At 41.8% G+C, this 22351-nt stretch overlaps 1 protein-coding gene across 2 annotated transcripts in view; it reads right to left on the bottom strand.

Moving 5' to 3' along the window:
- Nucleotides 1-9929: 9929 nt before the first annotated feature.
- LOC139577349 (phosphatidate cytidylyltransferase 1-like) overlaps nt 9930-22351 on the bottom strand; it is a 101199-nt gene continuing 88777 nt past the window's right edge. For both annotated transcript variants that reach the window (XM_071404401.1, XM_071404402.1), the window contains exons 12-13: nt 19900-20003; nt 9930-16367 (exon numbers count right to left, since the gene is read on the bottom strand). In XM_071404401.1, coding sequence (XP_071260502.1) covers nt 16232-16367; nt 19900-20003 — 240 coding nt within the window. In that variant the 3' untranslated portion in view covers nt 9930-16231. The remainder of the gene's footprint in view (nt 16368-19899; nt 20004-22351) is intronic.

Raw genomic sequence — 22351 nt, 5'->3', positions numbered from 1 at the left:
CGAGATCAGCAAGATGAAAACACAGCTGGCGCTGACCCGGCACCACGGGCAGGCTAAAATGAACGTACCAAAACAGTACCACGTTGTCATCTGCATTTCTGTCATTAGAAAAAAAACTGTCAGAATGACCGAGTAGATACTGATAGAATACAGTCAGGAGACAGACTAGGTAGTAGATACTGATAGAGTACAGTCAGGAGACAGACTAGGGAGTAGATACTGATAGAATACAGTCAGGAGACAGACTAGGTAGTAGATACTGATAGAATACAGTCAGGAGACAGACTAGGGAGTAGATACTGATAGAATACAGTCAGGAGACAGACTAGACAGACTAGGTAGTAGATACTGATAGAATAGGGTCGGGAGACAGACTAGGGAGTAGATACTGATAGAATACAGTCAGGAGACAGACTAGGTAGTAGATACTGATAGAATACAGTCAGGAGACAGACTAGGTAGTAGATACTGATAGAATAGGGTCGGGAGACAGACTAGGGAGTAGATACTGATAGAATACAGTCAGGAGACAGACTAGGTAGTAGATACTGATAGAGTACAGTCAGGAGACAGACTAGGGAGTAGATACTGATAGAATACAGTCAGGAGACAGACTAGGTAGTAGATACTGATAGAATACAGTCAGGAGACAGACTAGGGAGTAGATACTGATAGAATACAGTCAGGAGACAGACTAGGTAGTAGATACTGATAGAATACAGTCAGGAGACAGACTAGGTAGTAGATACTGATAGAATACAGTCAGGAGACAGACTAGGTAGTAGATACTGATAGAATACAGTCAGGAGACAGACTAGGTAGTAGATACTGATAGAATACAGTCAGGAGACAGACTAGGTAGTAGATACTGATAGAATACAGTCAGGAGACAGACTAGGTAGTAGATACTGATAGAATACAGTCAGGAGACAGACTAGGTAGTAGATACTGATAGAATACAGTCAGGAGACAGACTAGGTAGTAGATACTGATAGAATACAGTCAGGAGACAGACTAGGTAGTAGATACTGATAGAATACAGTCAGGAGACAGACTAGGTAGTAGATACTGATAGAATACAGTCAGGAGACAGACTAGGTAGTAGATACTGATAGAATACAGTCAGGAGACAGACTAGGTAGTAGATACTGATAGAATACAGTCAGGAGACAGACTAGGTAGTAGATACTGATAGAATACAGTCAGGAGACAGACTAGGTAGTAGATACTGATAGAATACAGTCAGGAGACAGACTAGGTAGTAGATACTGATAGAATACAGTCAGGAGACAGACTAGGTAGTAGATACTGATAGAATACAGTCAGGAGACAGACTAGGTAGTAGATACTGATAGAATACAGTCGGGAGACAGACTAGGGAGTCTGGATCAACGTTCAACGACAAGTGTCTGTCTTTGTCCATGGTATGGACTGGGCATAAGGTAGGCGAACTCAAACTATAATAAAACTCGGTCTTCATCTTTTGTGTCTTCTTAATATAAATAAATATGCATGTGTTCATCATTATAATAAAACTCAGTCTTCACATTTTTCCATTAAATAACTTCATTAAAACTGCACTATGAAACTCTTTGGGAGACCTGAAATCTGTCACAAGTTCTAAGAAGCGGAAGATCTGTTCTATGTGAACTATTTCTATGGTCCCCGTTCTTAAATTACGTTTTTTTGGCATCTTTTACTTTCGGATTTGTACACCAGCTTCAAACAGCTGAAAAAAATACAGCGGTTTAGATGGTACAATGATTTTCTACTCTCTTGTTGGTCACAAACTGAAATTACGAGAACTATTCAATTTTTAGCAACCAGGAAATGGTGGAGCAATTTCTGCCTTGTGCATCTACAGTTGAAGTCGGAAGTTTACATGCACTTAGGTTGGAGTCAATTAAACTAGTTTTTCAACCACTTCACACATTTTTTGTTAACAAACTATAGTTTTGGCAAGTCGGTTAGGACATCTACTTTGTGCAAGACAAGTAATTTTTCCAACAATTGTTTACAGACAGATTATTTCACTTGTAATTCACTGTATCACAATTCCAGTGGGTCAGAAGTTTACATACACTAAGTTGACTGTGCCTTTAAACAGCTTGGAAAATTCCAGAAAATTATGTCATGGCTTTAGAAGCTTCTGATAGGCTAATTGACATAATTTGAGTCAATTGGAGGTGTACCTGTGGATGTATTGCAAGGCCTTCAAACTCAGTGCCTCTTTGCTTGACATCATGGGAAAATCAAAAGAAATCAGCCAAAAAATTGTAGACCTCCACAAGTCTGGTTCATCCTAGGGAGCAATTTCCAAATGCCTGAAGGTACCACGTTCATCTGGACAAACAATAGTACCCAAGTATAAACACCATGGGACCACGCAGCCGTAATACCGCTCAGGAAGGAGATGCGTTCTGTATCCTAGAGATGAACGTACTTTGGTGCGAAAAGTGGAAATCAATTCCAGAACAACAGCAAAGGACCTTGTGAAGATGCTGTGAAGATGCTGGAGGAAACAGGTACAAAGTATCTACATCCACAGTAAAACGAGTCGACATAACCTGAAAGGCCGCTCAGCAAGGAAGAAGCCACTGCTCCAAAGCTTTGCTGCAGGAGGGACTGGTGCACTTCACGAAATAAATGGCATCATGAGGAAGGAGAATTATGTGGCTATATTGAAGCAACATCTCAAGACATCAGTCAGGAAGTTAAAGCTTGGGTCTTCCAAATGGACAATGACCCCAAGCATACTTCCAAAGTTGTGGCAAAATGGCTTAAGGACAACAAAGTCAAGGTATTGGAGTGGCCATCACAAAGCACTGACCTCAATCTCATAGAAAATTTGTGGGCAGAACTGAAAAAGCATGTGCGAGCAACGAGGCCTACAAACCTGACTCAGTTACACCAGCTCTGTCAGGAGAAATGGGCCAAAATTCACCCAACTTATTGTGGGAAGTTTGTGGAAGGCTACCCGAATGTTTGACCCAAGTTAAACAATTTAAATACAATGCTATCAAATACTAATTGAGTGTATGTAAACTTTTGACCCACTGGGAATGTGATGAAAGAAATAAAAGCTGAAATTAATCATTCTCTCTACTATTATTCTGACATTTCACATTCTTAAAATAAAGTGGTGATTCTAACTGACCTAAGACCGGGAATTTGTACTTGGATTAAATGTCAGGAATTGTGAAAAACTGAGTTTAAATTTATTTGGCTAAGGTTTATTTAAACTTCCGACTTCAACTGTATAATGATGCTGATGACTTGTCCTTCCAGGAGGCTGGTGGGAGGAACTATAGGAGGATGGGCTCATTGTGATGGATGGAATGGAATCAATGGATGGAATGGAATCAATGGATGGAATGGAATCAATGGATGGAATGGAATCAATGGATGGAATGGACAAAATGGTTGGAATGGAATCAATGGTTGGAATGGAATCAATGGTTGGAATGGAATCAATGGATGGAATGGAATCAATGGATGGAATGGAATCAATGGTTGGAATGGAATCAATGGATGGAATGGAATCAATGGATGGAATGGAATCAATGGATGGAATAGAATCAATGGATGGAATGGAATCAATGGATGGAATGGACAAAATGGTTGGAATGGAATCAATGGTTGGAATGGAATCAATGGTTGGAATGGAATCAATGGATGGAATGGAATCAATGGATGGAATGGAATCAATGGTTGGAATGGAATCAATGGATGGAATGGAATCAATGGATGGAATGGAATCAATGGATGGAATGGACAAAATGGATGGAATCAATGTACGGAATGGAATCAATGGATGGAATGGAATCAATGGATGGAATGGAATCAATGGTTGGAATGGAATCAATGGATGGAATGGAATCAATGGATGGAATGGAATCAATGGTTGGAATGGAATCAATGGTTGGAATGGAATCAATGGATGGAATGGAATTAATGGATGGAATGGAATCAATGTACGGAATGGAATCAATGTATGGAATGGAATCAATGTATGGAATGGAATCAATGGATGGAATGGAATCAATGTACGGAATGGAATCAATGTATGGAATGGAATCAATGTACGGAATGGAATCAATGTACGGAATGGAATCAATGTATGGAATGGAATCAATGTATGGAATGGAATCAATGTATGGAATGGAATTAATGGATGGAATGGAATCAATGTATGGAATGGAATCAATGGATGGAATGGAATCAATGGATGGAATGGACAAAATGGTTGGAATGGAATCAATGGATGGAATGGAATCAATGTATGGAATGGAATTAATGGATGGAATCAATGTATGGAATGGAATCAATGTATGGAATGGAATCAATGGATGGAATGGAATCAATGTACGGAATGGAATCAATGGATGGAATGGAATCAATGGATGGAATTGACAAAATGGTTGGAATGGAATCAATGGATGGAATGGAATCAATGGATGGAATGGACAAAATGGTTGGAATGGAATCAATGGATGGAATGGAATCAATGGATGGAATGGAATCAATGTATGGAATGGACAAAATGGTTGGAATGGAATCAATGGATGGAATGAAATCAATGTATGGAATGGAATCAATGGATGGAATGGAATCAATGGATGGAATGGAATCAATTTAATCAATGCCAGCATGAAAGAGAGGAGGATGGCTTTGGCATTCAACTAGTCTACAACTAGGGAGAGTAAAAAAATATGTTTTAATTGCATGCGCACACACATACACACAGAAATCAGTCCCATGGACAGCCACATGATATTTAGCAACATCGATTGGACTAAATTGTTTTTGGTATCTCTCAGTTTGTTTTCAGTGTATTAAACTAAGCATATATAGCCTTGTTGATTTGATGATGTTTAAGTGTAAATGGTGCAGGAATAGCAGAGGCAGGGCTCCTGTTGTCTTTGTTCTGACTTGCAGTAACTCTGTGGTTGTAAATCACTAGTTGTTTTGTAAACTGTTGAAACATGAACTTGCTTGACCGTGCTACAGGTCATATAACTGTTTGTTTCATGCAGTATTTGCTTTGTGGACTTCACCAGACAGATGTTGCTCTCCGGTTTTGTGATGAAACAAATGTATTTGGTTCGGACACACCTACACATTCAAGGGTTTTTCTTTATTTGTACTATATGGAATCTTGTTGTAACCAAAAAAGTGTTTAAAGAATCTAAATATAAAATATAATTTTGATTTGTTTAAGTAGCCACCCTTTGCCTTGATGACAGCTTTGCACACTTTTGGCATTCTCTCAACCAGCTTCATGAGGAATGCTTTTCCAACAGTCTTGAAGGAGTTCCCACATATGCTGAGCACATGTTGGCTGCTTTTCCTTCACTCTGCGGTCCAACTCATCCCAAACCGTTTTTTAAAAACCTTTATTTAACTAGGCAAGTCAGTTAAGAACAAATTCTTATTTACAATGACGGCCTACCAAAAGTCAAAAGGCCTCCTGCGGGGACGGGGACTGGGATAAAAAAAAAATTATAATGATAAAAATAGGACAAAAACACACATCACGACAAGAGAGACAACAACACTACATAAAGAGACCTAAGATGAGAAAATAGCATGGCAGCAACACATGACAACACAGCATGGTAGCAACACAACATGACAGCAGCACAAAACATGGTACAAACAGTGTTCGGCACAGACAACAACACAAAGGGCAAGAAGGTAGAGACAACAATACATCACACAAAGCAGCCACAACTGTCCGTAAGTGTCCATGATTGAGTCTTTGACTGAAGAGATCTTTGACTGAGATAAAGCTGTCCAGTCTGAGTGTTTGTTGCAGCTCGTTCCAGTCGCTAGCTGCAGCGAAGTGAAGAGAGGAGCGACCCAGGGATGTGTGTGCTTTGGGGACCTTTAACAGAATGTGACTGGCAGAACGGGTGTTGTATGTGGAGGATGAGGGCTGCTGTAGATATCTCAGATATGGGGGAGTGAGTTTAACACTTTTTGGGTTACTACATGATTCCATATGTGTTATTTAATAGTGTTGATGTCTTCACTATTATTCTACAATGTAGAAAATAGTAAAAAATAAAGAAAAACCCTGGAATGTGTAGGTGCGTCCAAACTTTTGACTGGTACTATATATATATATAATTATTTTTCGCTAAACAGGTATGGCTCAAAACAGCTGCCCACCTGCCCTGAATGGTGGGTTGCCACTGCGACCTGTCAGGTGTGGCTGAAACAGCAGAATCAACACATTTGAAGGGGCGTCCACATACTTTTGTATATATAGTGTATTAATGTACTTACAATATTGCATTGGGTCAACTTATATTAAATGACTTATAATAATGCGTTGGGTCAACTTAAATTAATGTACTTACAAAAATGCATTGGGTCAACTTAAATTAATGTACTTACAAAAATGCATTGGGTCAACTTAAATTAATGTACTTACAAAAATGCATTGGATCAACTCCTATTGTACAGAGTTTATTTATTTGTAAAATGTTTTAATTATATGCCTGGACTTACCACTGTCTTTTTTTTATTTAAATGTTTTACAATTTGTATCTTGTTAAATATGAGCCAGTATCGGAAGCCACCGTTATACCCACACACATGTATAACGGTCACTGACTTCAGTCTCCTTGCTTTCTACATCATTTCCATTACATCCTTAGTTTATCTTTCTTTCCTCTGTCACGTTCGCGTGGTTGTTCCTGAGGATCGTTAGCAATAGTGGATCATGTTCGGCTAACCTAACGTGTTATAAAGTTGTGCAATAAATTTGGGACACGTAGCCTATTGGAATCATTACGGAGTGCAAACCACACGTAGTAGTTTAAACATGGGGCCCGGCGATCGGTTTATGACGGCTGGACCGTTGACATCGCAGATCCATGATTAGTGAGGACTATTAGGGTAGATTTATAGGACTACTGGTCTATTCTCCTATTCTACTGACTACTGTTCAAACCCTATTCCACTCACTACTGTTCAACCCCTATTCTACTGACTACTGTTCAAACCCTATTCTACTGACTACTGTTCAACCCCTATTCTACTGACTACTGTTCAAACCCTATTCTACTGACTACTGTTCAACCCCTATTCTACTGACTACTGTTCAACCCTTATTCTACTGACTACTGTTCAAACCCTATTCTACTGACTACTGTTCAACCCTTATTCTACTGACTACTGTTCAAACCCTTATTCTACTGACTACTGTTCAAACCCTTATTCGACTGACTACTGTTCAACCCCTATTCTACTGACTACTGTTCAAACCCTATTCTACTGACTACTGTTCAAACCCTATTCTACTGACTACTGTTCAACCCCTATTGTACTGACTACTGTTCAAACCCTATTCTACTGACTACTGTTCAAACCCTATTCTACTGACTACTGTTCAACCCCTGTTGTACTGACTACTGTTCAAACCCTATTCTACTGACTACTGTTCAAACCCTATTCTACTGACTACTGTTCAACCCTTATTCTACTGACTACTGTTCAAACCCTATTCTACTGACTACTGTTCAAACCCTATTCTACTGACTACTGTTCAACCCCTATTCTACTGACTACTGTTCAACCCCTATTCTACTGACTACTGTTCAACCCCTATTGTACTGACTACTGTTCAAACCCTATTCTACTGACTACTGTTCAAACCCTATTGTACACTTTTCTCACCTTCCAATATTTCATGGATTGAACAACTGAAAAAGGTAACTTTCAGGATGAATCCAAACCACTGTATTTCAGATTTACCAATATATTTCGTGCATAAAGGCTGTCCAAACCTGTTATCGTATTATTCATAAATACTTTCCTAACTCTAAATTTGTTGCTGAAAAGGAGATGAATATGCATGTATTTACATGGCTTTCTGTCATTGATCCCTAATATTCTAAAACTTCTCTCCATATATTCTAGTGAGTCTGTGTATAAACATTTGAATTAAAGGTACACTAAATTTAAAGGGATGGCTTTATATAAATGTACTGAAAAAACCTATTGAATATAAACTCCACGAGAAAATATGTTGGCCAGCAAGTGGGAGGGTTTTCAGCGGATGATTTAAATGTATTCAGAGTGTATGGTAAAAGTTAAATTCAATAAGAGAAAAGCTGCGAAGAGAAGGGAGGGTCAGAAAAGTAAAGTTTGGGGAAAATGTGGTTAAGTGGTGATTGTAAAGGGCTATACCAATTCCAGACACAAGATGGGGACTTCAAATAGGCCTATTGCACATCAAGGGAACTGTAGCCTACTGTTCAGATGGGTTAAATGGACACTGACTGTTGGTCTATAACCTCTCACATAATCTAAATATTAACTCCTTCAGAATTAAGCATTTCTTGAGGTAAAATGATACACCAAATGTAGGAACAGGAGTGGAGAAATACGATTCATTTCTGTCAGCAACTTGAGAGAATGCGAATCCTCAGTTCGGTGTAAAGGTGGCTTCTTTATCAGCGTCATTAAAGCTGATAGTACACATACAATATGCATCCAAGCCTAACTGAAATCTTATCAGAAACATGTTAGGTCGTTTTCACATGTTTCTGTTCACTTACAACCGGTCAAACTGATGTCATTTGTACATTTTATACAGAAAATCAGCCTTTTGTTGTTGTTGTTATTACATTTTCTCTCCGGTCCCTAAACGTCTTTGCTTCACGAAAGAAGCAGAGATGACAGAGAAAGCTTAACCAATGTCTACTAGATTGAAGCGTTCATTGTAGCGATTTATGACATTATTCTGGTGAGCAAGGGTTGATTTAGTCTTCCAGGACAACAAGTAATGACAGAAGAGAAGCTGCATGTATATATTTGTAGACAAGTTGACTAACAAATAGCCTATCGAATTATCGAAAATTAGGCCTAAAGCAGAAACATATGTTAACTAGGAACAAAAATCCTGCATCCTCTGTAAAATAAAAAAATAACTAATTGTTCCTCCGTCTGACTAGCCTACAGAACACGTTCTATATTAGCGGGTTGAGATCGGGTGCACCCCTCAGATTTTCACTGTCACATATAGTCCGGCAGTTGCGGATGGGTTATGAGCAATCGCAGGCGGATGCGGTTGAACAAACAGCTGACCAGCGCATCACTAATATCAATGACGCTACCGATATGCATTCCATCATAACTTTTTAAGCAGTATAATGGTATTATTAAAGACTTTATATGGAAGGGAAAAAGACCACGCGTCAGTATGTAGAAAATGCATTCCCCTAAAGAGAGCCACCAGATGTAGTCCTGTATAACGTGACTTTCGAGCTATCTAGAATGACTCAGAACTAGAGAGGATGTTGAGGTGAAACGGGTTGGAACGTGGTTTGACAGTTCCTTTAGGACGTTATATATTCTATCCCAAAAAAAGAGCCAATGATACAGAAATGCACTGCATCAATCGAATTCTAGGCCAGTGTGATTGTCAATTACATACAAGGATCAAAGAGTCTCTACATAGACCAAGATGTGCTTCTGAATGGTAGAATCCTGCTATTGGAGAGGGGAAGCAGTCAATCATTTGGGGGGGAAATGGGTAAGAGAAGGGGTTCATACTCTGGGTGACCTGCACAAGAATTTGGTATTTTTGTCATTTGAAGAAATGGGGAATAAGTATAAACTGTGTGATAGAGGTGTGGAGATATGCTAATTAAAAGCTATGTCTCAACACTAGGTGGTGCCGTTATGTCAAAAGGCAACGATTGAGGTAGGAGATTTCTTTTCACTACCAAGTTCTGTAAAATCAGCTTCATTATGTTACAAAATGATGTTAAAAAGTTAATAATGACAACTTTTAAAATGTGAGAATTGTGGAAAACGGATTTACAATAAAAGACAGATAAGACCTTGGATGTATATGATCTCAGATGTAGGGCAAAAATGTCAGAGAAGCCAAGAGAAAAAATATACAATTTAACGGGTTTTTCTCAGATATTTTATTTTTACTCCCCTAAAAAGGTTACACAGGATGAGTTTGTCACAGGAGGATTGATGTGTGTTGCCGATGTGAACGGGTCAATAGGAACCCACCCAGATGCACTGTGGGAAAGCTCGTTTGAGCACCCCCTATGAGACAAAGCCTTACAGTGCATGGGAGACGGCCTCGTATTCCATGTACCTACTTGTAGGTCACCAAGACTGTCGAGGGACAAATAAGAGGGATTAACCAGAGAGTGTAAGATATTATGTTGAAGTATTGTGTCTGTGTTATTAATGCTGGTCCTTAAACATTGTAGCAATGAGCCAGTGTTCACGGAGTGGATGAACGTGTTAAATAATAAAACACTCTTCAAATCATCTTAGCAACGAGGCTGGAGGAAAATAAAAGATACTGGAACAATTCTTGTGTTTCCTTAAGGGCACATAAACAGAATATCATGTTCATGAAATAGCAGATCATTTATCAGGAAAACATGTCCCTATGGTTTTATGTGTTTTGTATATATATTTTTTTTTGTTTAACATTTTTTGTTAAAGATTTATTTATTTTTTTAAACATCTATAGAAAAAAAAATACAATTCTGCATAAGCAACCCCCGCAAAAAACAAAGAAAAATTATAACAATTAAAGACATGAGACCCCCAACTTTTTCAAATGCATAATACCTGACAATATGTGACACTTTAGGTCCGGTTCGTTGCAATACTACTGTGCTGCCAACAGTATTGGGCTTATATATTATTACCAGAACTGATAATCACAATATTATAAAATTTAACCACGCCATAACTTAGTTAATAAGTTAGTTACTAACTTAACTTAGTTATGATAATACCTTATCATAGCTTAGAAAGTCTCGTAAGCTTGACCACAAGCTCTACTTTTGGTTAGACTGGGTGGTTTTCAACGCACATGCAGTACACTCTTAGAAAAGGTGTTACCAGAAAAGGGTTCTTCAATTGTTCCCCATAGGAGAACCATCTGAAAATAACAATTTCTCCTTTCACTAACACAAGGTTCTACATAGCACCTTTATCACCACCAAAGGGTTCTACCTGGAACAAAAACAAAAAAAAGGGTTCTCCTACTTGGGGAAAAAAACGAATAAACGTTATATTTGTAAGAGAGTATGATCCACAAGTTGTGTTTTAATAAGCGAGTGGACAGTTAAGTTTTCCACAAAGAGACATCTGTAAAGCTATCCCAAGGAGGAACCAATAGAGAAGCCATTACGCCATGGGGAAGGCTCTAGAAGCGACAATTATACAAGTATAGAATCGGTCCCAAAGTCCACAGAACTCACCACAGTTATTAATTCAATATGGAGAAGAAGCCAGGAAGCACAAAATAAAATGTACTTCTGGAAGAAATCAATTTAAACTTGTAAAAACCTGGAGAATCAAATCGACACAGCAGATGTTCCATTTCCTGTCAGCCTGGTCCCAGATGTTTGTGGTGTCCTGTGAACTCCTACAGCAGCGTGACAATGACATGCCATAGGAGTTTGCACTAGGACAGCACAATGAGATCTGAAACCAGGCTAATTTCCTTTTGGTTTGCCAGTAGGACATACCCAACAAACAGATACGTACTGAGAACAGGACAACGTGACAGACAGACATTACTGTACACAGGTCACACACAGTTCATAAAAAGGGGAGTTCCTGCAACTCCTACGACCATTTTAATGTCTTGTGATAATGATCATATTAGATGGTAAGGCAGTACAAACCCATCTGGGACCAGGCTAGTGTCCTATAGCACCTTAGGCATTATCCCAAACAAAACAAAAACCCCTCTCTTGCCCACACTAGGTCATTTCAGATCAGCTAGAGGGGTTGAACAAGGGCCAAGGGATAGCAAAGGAGGGCTCCGTCTGTTTGGGACTTGGCCATGGAAGTTGCTTAGCCTGGTGAACCCAGATTGAAATGCTGCGCTCACAAGCTTTCAGTCTGGTTTAGCCAGGCTAGGAGTTACTGTATCATTCATTAAGGGAGTCAGTGGTTCTAGAATTTGGACCGGGCTTTGGTAAACGTTTCAAGAAGGATCTCTCTCTCTGTTAATCAGAACAGATGGGTTCGATTCAATCAAAGACAAGACGGGAAAAAGAAGGACAAAAAAAAAGACCAAAAAATAAAATCTGGAAAAAGTTTTCCAATACAAAAAAAACAGCAATCTTTCATTAACTCATTCAAATCAAAGTGAGTTTTATTTTCTGATTCTTTCTTCACCCAGTAAACATCGTCTATGAATCACATGACTTACAATGGTATTTTTCAAGTTTTGCACAGTAGTAATGTTTTTCCACAGTGCAGTTTTTCCTGTACTGTGTGTTTGATTGAATACCAGCCCAACACAGAAATCCCATCCATATTATCGTCATAGACTCAAATCAACCCTTGCATATTAAAGATAAAATATTGCTGAAAGATACAACTATTCTTCTGAATATAATATATTTTATATGTATTATATATATATACACACACACCCCTACTGTATTTCATCTCACACTGTAATCCTAACATCAAATGTTACCACTTGCATACTACCTTTTTAATTAAATAATTTCTAACCCCTTTAAGAGCAATTCAAAACAAATAAGTAGACTTCTAAAATATTGTTCTTCTTTACAGTTTGACAAAAACATTGAGTCTAGTAAGAAGTAGAATATTGGAACCGTTTGGGAGTGGCTCAGCTCAGTTGGAATGGACACTGGATTACAAATACAGTGCAACTAAACTCATTGGTTAACAGGCTAGACAGGAAGGAAGTACACAGTTAATTCTCACAATCTCAAGTAAATGTTTAAGTTACCCCACACGTTCCCACAGCAGCAGACACCAGTTCAACTTATGTGTATATACACTGAGTGGACAAAACATTATGAACACCTGCTCTTTCCCTTACATAGACTGACCAGGTGAATCCAGGTGAAAGCTATGATCCCTTATTGATGTCACTTGTTAAATCCACTTCAATCAGTGTAGATGAAGGGGAGGAGACAGATTAAAGAAAGATTTTTAAGCCTTGAGACAATTGAGACATGGATTGTGTATGTGTGCAATTCAGAGGGTGAACGGGCAAGACAGAATATTTAAATGCCTTTGAACAGGGTATGGTAGTAGGTGCCAGGTGGACCGGTTTGAGTGTGTCAAGAACTGCAACGCTGCTGGGCTTTTCACCCTCAACAGTGTCCCGTGTGTATCAAAAATGGCCCACCACCCAAAGAACCACCAGCCAACTTGACACAACTGTGGGAAGCATTGGAGTCAACATGGGCCAGCTTCCCTGTGGAACGATTTCGACACCTTGTAGAGTCCATTCCCCGACGAATTGAGGCTGTTCTGAGGACCAAAGTGGGGTGAAGGGGGGGGGTGCAACTCATTATTAGGAAGGTGTTCTTAATGTTTTGTACACTCAATGTATGTGTTTATAGGTATATTACCAAATTATTATTTACATCCCATGTAATTGTTTTGTTTGTAATAGGGCTATCATAATAGTATATTTTGACAAGTCACAGATTTTATATTAGGTCTTTGTTCAGCTAAATATATGATATATTCTATGTACAGTAATACATTGGAAATAAGAACAGTGTGCTGGTTGCTATAGTTACTGTGTTTGTTCGTTTACATCCAAGCTTACACACAAGCTCCATCTACCTCAAGGGTGAGGTCAATTGCCAATACCTAAAACAAGTTCATAGAGAGAGGGGGGGGGGACAATGTTTTCAGCAGTAATGAACGATAGAGCTTAGAAACATGCTGAATGTTTGAAAAAAATGTATCATTTAAAAATAAGTTCTATATTAAGTTTAGTGAAGACCATTATCTCTGATAGACAGATCATACTAACGGCCAAAGCCTAAGTCAAGTGTATTTAGTATCTTGAAAACATGTTGGAGCAGCCGACATACAAAAACACACTTTTGTCCTCTGGGTCGTATTTCACACTGTAGCACTACGCAACAGAAAGTAAAAACAGGTCGGTCCCTCCCTGTTTTCAGTCCGTTTTCCTCCGTTTGGTGTCTAGTGAATACAACCCTGCTGTGGCTTTAATTAACCACTTCCAACACCAAGACACTAACCCAGGATATGCTGATAGCCTTGTATTGTAAGCTTTACCACGTCTCTTCAAGTCAGCTCAAATCAGTGCAATATTCTCCGTACATCCACAGAGAAACCGTCAGTCAGTCACCCACTGTCCCCTATCTGTGTGCTTAGTTAGGATCCATTATGTTTAGGAAGACCTTCTGTTCAGAGCAACGCAGCCTTTAGTCTTTAGCTAGCTAGCTTGTTAGCATAACTTTTGGTTGCGGCTGCTGCTGGTAGTTTGCTTGGTAGCATAACGGTCAGTTGTTGCTGCTGCTAGCTAGCTAGGTAGCATAACGGTCAGATGATGCTGCTTCTAGCTAGCTAGGTAGCATAAGGGTAAGCTGATGCTGCTAGCTAGCTAGCTTGGTAGAATAACGGTCCGTTGATGCTGCTGCTAGCTAGCTTGGTAGAATAACGGTCAGCTGATGCTGCTAGCTAGCTAGCTTGGTAGAATAACGTCCCGTTGATGCTGCTGCTAGCTAGCTTGGTAGAATAACGGTCTGATGATGCTGCTGCTAGCTAGCTAGGTAGAATAACGTCCCGTTGATGCTGCTGCTAGCTAGCTTGGTAGAATAACGGTCCGTTGATGCTGCTGCTAGCTAGCTTGGTAGAATAACGGTCCGTTGTTGCTGCTGCTAGCTAGCTTGGTAGAATAACGGTCCGTTGATGCTGCTGCTAGCTAGCTAGGTAGAATAACGGTCTGATGATGCTGCTGCTAGCTAGCTTGGTAGAATAACGGTCTGATGATGCTGCTGCTAGCTAGCTTGGTAGAATAACGGTCCGTTGATGCTGCTGCTAGCTAGCTTGGTAGAATAACGGTCTGATGATGCTGCTGCTAGCTAGCTTGGTAGAATAACGGTCCGTTGATGCTGCTGCTAGCTAGCTTGGTAGAATAACGGTCCGTTGATGCTGCTGCTAGCTAGCTTGGTAGAATAACGGTCCGTTGATGCTGCTGCTAGCTAGCTTGGTAGAATAACGGTCCGTTGTTGCTGCTGCTAGCTAGCTTGGTAGAATAACGGTCCGTTGATGCTGCTGCTAGCTAGCTTGGTAGAATAACGGTCCGTTGATGCTGCTGCTAGCTAGCTTGGTAGAATAACGGTCTGATGATGCTGCTGCTAGCTAGCTTGGTAGAATAACGGTCCGTTGATGCTGCTGCTAGCTAGCTTGGTAGAATAACGGTCCGTTGGTGCTTCTGCTAGCTAGCTTGGTAGAATAACGTCCCGTTGATGCTTCTGCTAGCTAGCTAGGTAGAATAACGGTCCGTTGATGCTGCTGCTAGCTAGCTTGGTAGAATAACGGTCTGATGATGCTGCTGCTAGCTAGCTTGGTAGAATAACGGTCCGTTGATGCTGCTGCTAGCTAGCTTGGTAGAATAACGGTCCGTTGATGCTGCTGCTAGCTAGCTTGGTAGAATAACGGTCTGATGATGCTGCTGCTAGCTAGCTTGGTAGAATAACGGTCCGTTGATGCTGCTGCTAGCTAGCTAGGTAGAATAACGGTCTGATGATGCTGCTGCTAGCTAGCTTGGTAGAATAACGGTCTGATGATGCTGCTGCTAGCTAGCTAGGTAGAATAACGGTCCGTTGATGCTGCTGCTAGCTAGCTAGGTAGAATAACGGTCCGTTGGTGCTTCTGCTAGCTAGCTAGGTAGAATAACGGTCCGTTGATGCTGCTGCTAGCTAGCTAGGTAGAATAACGGTCCGTTGATGCTGCTGCTAGCTAGCTTGGTAGAATAACGGTCCGTTGATGCTGCTGCTAGCTAGCTTGGTAGAATAACGGTCCGTTGATGCTGCTGCTAGCTAGCTAGGTAGAATAACGGTCTGATGATGCTGCTAGCTAGCTAGCTAGGTAGAATAACGGTCTGATGATGCTGCTGCTAGCTAGCTTGGTAGAATAACGGTCCGTTGATGCAGTTTGTTTGTGTAGTTAGGTACTCATGCAGGTCCCAGTGGTAGCTATGACAGTCTGAACGTGTTGTTGTTGCTGCTGTTATTGGTAACTCCTTGATGCTGGGAGCAACATCTTAGTTCACAGTAATGACTAGTTAAAAACAAGAAAAAAAACAGACGCTGGACAGATGAGGGATGAGTGTCTGGAAGAAGGTGCAGGCCACACACACACACAGCCAAACTCTTCCTCTCTCTCACACACACACTCTCCCCCCTCTTGTATGTGTGTTCTACATCGCCTCCGTGGCAGCAGGGGGCAGTATTCCACTGTCTCTCAGGCGGTCTCTCATGGCGTTAAAGATACTGAGCTGCTGCTCTGGCTGCAGGACCAACAGCTGCTGTAACACCTTGCTGGGGTTGGGACCTCTGGGACACAGACATAACATAACATAACATTAACATAACATCAAAATTACATATTATAACGTAACATCAACAGCTGCTGGGATTGAGACCTCTGGGACACAGACATAACATTAACATAACATATTATAGTATAAACAGCTGCTGCGGTTCCCTGGCCTGGAAGATGGATAAACCGGACAGGGTCAGCCATAATACATCACTAACTAACCCAAACCTCCTATCAAACCACAGGACAGGGTCAGCCATAATACATCATTAACCCAAACCTCCTATCAAACCACAGAACAGGGTCAGCCATAATACATCACTAACTACCCCAAACCTCCTATTAAAACACAGGACAGGGTCAGCCATAATACATCACTAACTAACCCAAACCTCCTATTAAACCACAGGACAGGGTCAGCCATAATACATCACTAACCCAAACCTCCTATTAAAACACAGGACAGGGTCAGCCATAATACATCACTAACTCAAACCTCCTATCAAACCACAGGACAGGGTCAGCCATAATACATCACTAACCCAAACCTCCTATTAAACCACAGGACAGGGTCAGCCATAATACATCACTAACTAACCCAAACCTCCTATCAAACCACAGGACAGGGTCAGCCATAATACATCACTAACCCAAACCTCCTATTAAAACACAGGACAGGGTCAGCCATAATACATCACTAACTCAAACCTCCTATCAAACCACAGGACAGGGTCAGCCATAATACATCACTAACCCAAACCTCCTATCAAACCACAGGACAGGGTCAGCCATAATACATCACTAACCCAAACCTCCTATTAAAACACAGGACAGGGTCAGCCATAATACATCACTAACCCAAACCTCCTATCAAACCACAGGACAGGGTCAGCCATAATACATCACTAACCCAAACCTCCTATCAAACCACAGGACAGGGTCAGCCATAATACATCACTACCCCAAACCTCCTATCAAACCACAGAACAGGGTCAGCCATAATACATCACTAACCCAAACCTCCTATCAAACCACAGGACAGGGTCAGCCATAATACATCACTAACTCAAACCTCCTATTAAAACACAGGACAGGGTCAGCCATAATACATCACTAACCCAAACCTCCTATCAAACCACAGGACAGGGTCAGCCATAATACATCACTACCATTAACCTGTCACCATCGCTCTCCATCTGGCTGTCAGACACCAACCCCTGATCTAAACAGCTTGGAGGCGACCATCTTATCCAACTGGCCACCATCGCTCTCCATCTGGCTGTCAGACACCAACCCCTGATCTAAACAGCTTGGAGGCGACCATCTTATCCAACTGGTCACCATCGCTCTCCATCTGGCTGTCAGACACCAACCCCTGATCTAAACAGCTTGGAGGCGACCATCTTATCCAACTGGCCACCATCGCTCTCCATCTGGCTGTCAGACACCAACCCCTGATCTAAACAGCTTGGAGGCGACCATCTTATCCAACTGGCCACCATCGCTCTCCATCTGGCTGTCAGACACCAACCCCTGATCTAAACAGCTTGGAGGCGACCATCTTATCCAACTGGTCACCATCGCTCTCCATCTGGCTGTCAGACACCAACCCCTGATCTAAACAGCTTGGAGGCGACCATCTTATCCAACTGGCCACCATCGCTCTCCATCTGGCTGTCAGACACCAACCCCTGATCTAAACAGCTTGGAGGCGACCATCTTATCCAACTGGCCACCATCGCTCTCCATATGGCTGTCAGACACCAACCCCTGATCTAAACAGCTTGGAGGCGACCATCTTATCCAACTGGCCACCATCGCTCTCCATCTGGCTGTCAGACACCAACCCCTGATCTAAACAGCTTGGAGGCGACCATCTTATCCAACTGGTCACCATCGCTCTCCATCTGGCTGTCAGACACCAACCCCTGATCTAAACAGCTTGGAGGCGACCATCTTATCCAACTGGCCACCATCGCTCTCCATCTGGCTGTCAGACACCAACCCCTGATCTAAACAGCTTGGAGGCGACCATCTTATCCAACTGGCCACCATCGCTCTCCATATGGCTGTCAGACACCAACCCCTGATCTAAACAGCTTGGAGGCGACCATCTTATCCAACTGGCCACCATCGCTCTCCATATGGCTGTCAGACACCAACCCCTGATCTAAACAGCTTGGAGGCGACCATCTTATCCAACTGGCCACCATCGCTCTCCATCTGGCTGTCAGACACCAACCCCTGATCTAAACAGCTTGGAGGCGACCATCTTATGCCATATACAAACTTGTTTAACTCCAATGTTAGTAAACAAACACAATATAGCCTCAAAACATGGTTAAAACTAGAGCTGGGACGATAAACCAAAAATGATCGACACCTACCATACGGACCACTTATCAACACTGGACACACAGACAACTTATTGCAGGCGTTTTGTTGATATCGTTCATTATGATAAGTAGCCTATACTAGAGAAATGTGAAGTTTGAAATACAATAAATTGGCTAATATGGTTGATTTGTTAATGAGACACTTGACGGCTACAAGCATCACAGCTAGTAACAGTCGTTTAAAGGGAAATATAACAACTATTGTTCTATTTATCGTTGTCGCATCAATTCAGGCAATTTATTGCAATATGGATTTTTTGTCCAAAAAACTATAATATTGATGTCATGGATGGTCTGTCCTTGCATCCATAAATCTGACTATGAATTGGCGAGTGGTAACATTTCTTCAGCCTCATCCCTCAGCTTTTAACCCAAACAGTTCCAGTACAGATAATTGCCTCTTTAAATTAACAGTTGTTGCATATTGATTATCTTAAAGATCATCCATACCTGATAAAAGCTGACGTAAACTGGCTAATAAACCGTGTCAATTACTCCCTATTCCCTAACTAGTGCATTATGGGTATTTGTCTGGCTACGTTAATGTGACGTCCCTTTCCATGATGAAGCTGGATACGTTAATGTGACGACCCTTACCTGATGAAGCTGGCTACGTTAATGTGACGACCCTTACCCGATGAAGCTGGCTACGTTAATGTGACGACCCTTACCCGATAAAGCTGGCTACGTTAATGTGACAACCCTTACCCGATGAAGCTGGCTACGTTAATGTGACGACCCTTACCCGATGAAGCTGGCTACGTTAATGTGACGACCCTTACCCGATGAAGCTGGCTACGTTAATGTGACGACCCTTACCCGATGAAGCTGGCTACGTTAATGTGACGACCCTTACCTGATGAAGCTGGCTACGTTAATGTGACGACCCTTACCTGTTAAAGCTAGCTACATTAATGTGACGACCCTTACCTGTTAAAGCTGGCTACGTTAAAGTGACGACCCTTACCCGATGAAGCTGGCTACGTTAATGTGACGACCCTTAACGATGAAGCTGGCTATGTTAATGTGACGACCCTTACCTGATGAAGCTGGCTACGTTAATGTGACGACCCTTAACGATGAAGCTGGCTACGTTAATGTGACGACCCTTACCTGATGAAGCTGGCTACGTTAATGTGACGACCCTTACCTGATGAAGCTGGCTATGTAAACGTGAGTGAAGGTAGCCATCAGATACTGACAGTCGAAGCGATCCATGATGCCTCCGTGACCAGGGATGGTGTCTGCAAAGTCCTGACAGGAGAGAGAGAGAGAAGTTACTACAGAGAAAGTCCTGACAGGAGAGAGAGAGAGAAGTTACTACAGAGAAGGTCCTGACAGGAGAGAGAGAGAGAAGTTACTACAGAGAAAGTCCTGACAGGAGAGAGAGAGAGAAGTTACTACAGAGAAAGTTCTGACAGGAGAGAGAGAGAGAAGTTCCTACAGAGAAAGTCCTGACAGGAGAGAGAGAGAGAAGGTACAGAGAAAGTCCTGACAGGAGAGAGAGAGAAGTTACTACAGAGAAAGTCCTGACAGGAGAGAGAGAGAAGTCACTACAGAGAAAGTCCTGACAGGAGAGAGAGAGAGAAGTTACTACAGAGAAAGTCCTGACAGGAGAGAGAGAGAGAAGTCACTACAGAGAAAGTCCTGACAGGAGAGAGAGAGAAGTCACTACAGAGAAAGTCCTGACAGGAGAGAGAGAGAGAGAGAAGTTACTACAGAGAAAGTCCTGACAGGAGAGAGAGAGAAGTTCCTACAGAGAAAGTCCTGACAGGAGAGAGAAGTTACTACAGAGAAAGTCCTGACAGGAGAGAGAAGTTCCTACAGAGAAAGTCCTGACAGGAGAGAGAGAGAGAAGTTACTACAGAGAAAGTCCTGACAGGAGAGAGAGAGAGAAGTTACTACAGAGAACGTCCTGACAGGAGAGAGAGAGAGAGAAGTTACTACAGAGAAAGTCCTGACAGGAGAGAGAGAGAGAAGTTACTACAGAGAAAGTCCTGACAGGAGAGAGAGAGAAGTTACTACAGAGAACGTCCTGACAGGAGAGAGAGAGAGAAGTTATTACGGAGAAAGTCCTGACAGGAGAGAGAGAGAGAAGTTACTACAGAGAAAGTCCTGACAGGACAGAGAAGTTACTACGGAGAAAGTCCTGACAGGAGAGAGAGAGAAGTTACTACAGAGAACGTCCTGACAGGACAGAGAAGTTACTACAGAGAAAGTCCTGACAGGAGAGAGAAGTTCCTACAGAGAAAGTCCTGACAGGAGAGAGAGAGAGACGTTACTACAGCGAAAGTCCTGACAGGAGAGAGAGAGAGAAGTTACTACAGAGAAAGTCCTGACAGGACAGAGACGTTACTACAGCGAAAGTCCTGACAGGAGAGAGAGAGAGAGAAGTTACTACGGAGAAAGTCCTGACAGGAGAGAGAGAGAGAAGTTACTACAGAGAAAGTCCTGACAGGAGAGAGAGAGAGAGAAGTTACTACGGAGAAAGTCCTGACAGGAGAGAGAGAGAGAAGTTACTACGGAGAAAGTCCTGACAGGAGAGAGAGAGAGAAGTTACTACAGAGAAAGTCCTGACAGGAGAGAGAGAGAGAAGTTACTACAGAGAACGTCCTGACAGGAGAGAGAGAGAGAAGTTACTACAGAGAACGTCCTGACAGGAGAGAGAGAGAGAAGCTACTACAGAGAAAGTCCTGACAGGAGAGAGAGAGAGAAGTTACTACAGAGAAAGTCCTGACAGGAGAAAGAGAGAGAAGTTACTACAGAGAACGTCCTGACAGGAGAGAGAGAGAGAGAAGTTACTACAGAGAAAGTCCTGACAGGAGAGAGAGAGAGAAGTTACTACAGAGAAAGTCCTGACAGGAGAGAGAGAGAGAAGTTACTACGGAGAAAGTCCTGACAGGAGAGAGAGAAGTTACTACAGAGAAAGTCCTGACAGGAGAGAGAGAGAGAAGTTACTACAGAGAAAGTCCTGACAGGAGAGAGAGAGAGAAGTTACTACGGAGAAAGTCCTGACAGGAGAGAGAGAGAGAAGTTACTACAGAGAAAGTCCTGACAGGAGAGAGAGAGAGAGAAGTTACTACAGAGAAAGTCCTGACAGGAGAGAAAAGTTACTACAGAGAACGTCCTGACAGGAGAGAGAGAGAGAAGTTACTACGGAGAAAGTTCTGACAGGAGAGAGAGAGAGAGAAGTTACTACAGAGAAAGTCCTGACAGGAGAGAGAAGTTCCTACAGAGAAAGTCCTGACAGGAGAGAGAGAGAGAAGTTACTACGGAGAAAGTCCTGACAGGAGAGAGAGAGAAGTTCCTACAGAGAAAGTCCTGACAGGAGAGAGAAGTTCCTACAGAGAAAGTCCTGACAGGAGAGAGAGTGAGAAGTTACTACGGAGAAAGTCCTGACAGGAGAGAGAGAGAGAAGTTACTACAGAGAACGTCCTGACAGGAGAGAGAGAGAGAAGTTACTACAGAGAAAGTCCTGACAGGAGAGAGAGAGAGAAGTTACTACAGAGAAAGTCCTGACAGGAGAGAGAGAGAGAAGTTACTACGGAGAAAGTCCTGACAGGAGAGAGAAGTTACTACAGAGAAAGTCCTGACAGGAGAGA

This window comes from Salvelinus alpinus, chromosome 5 (genome assembly GCF_045679555.1).
Source record: "Salvelinus alpinus chromosome 5, SLU_Salpinus.1, whole genome shotgun sequence".
NCBI lineage: Eukaryota > Metazoa > Chordata > Actinopteri > Salmoniformes > Salmonidae > Salvelinus > Salvelinus alpinus.
The sequence above is the reverse complement of the archived record's forward strand: the minus strand, read 5'-3'. Positions and strand labels throughout refer to the sequence as shown.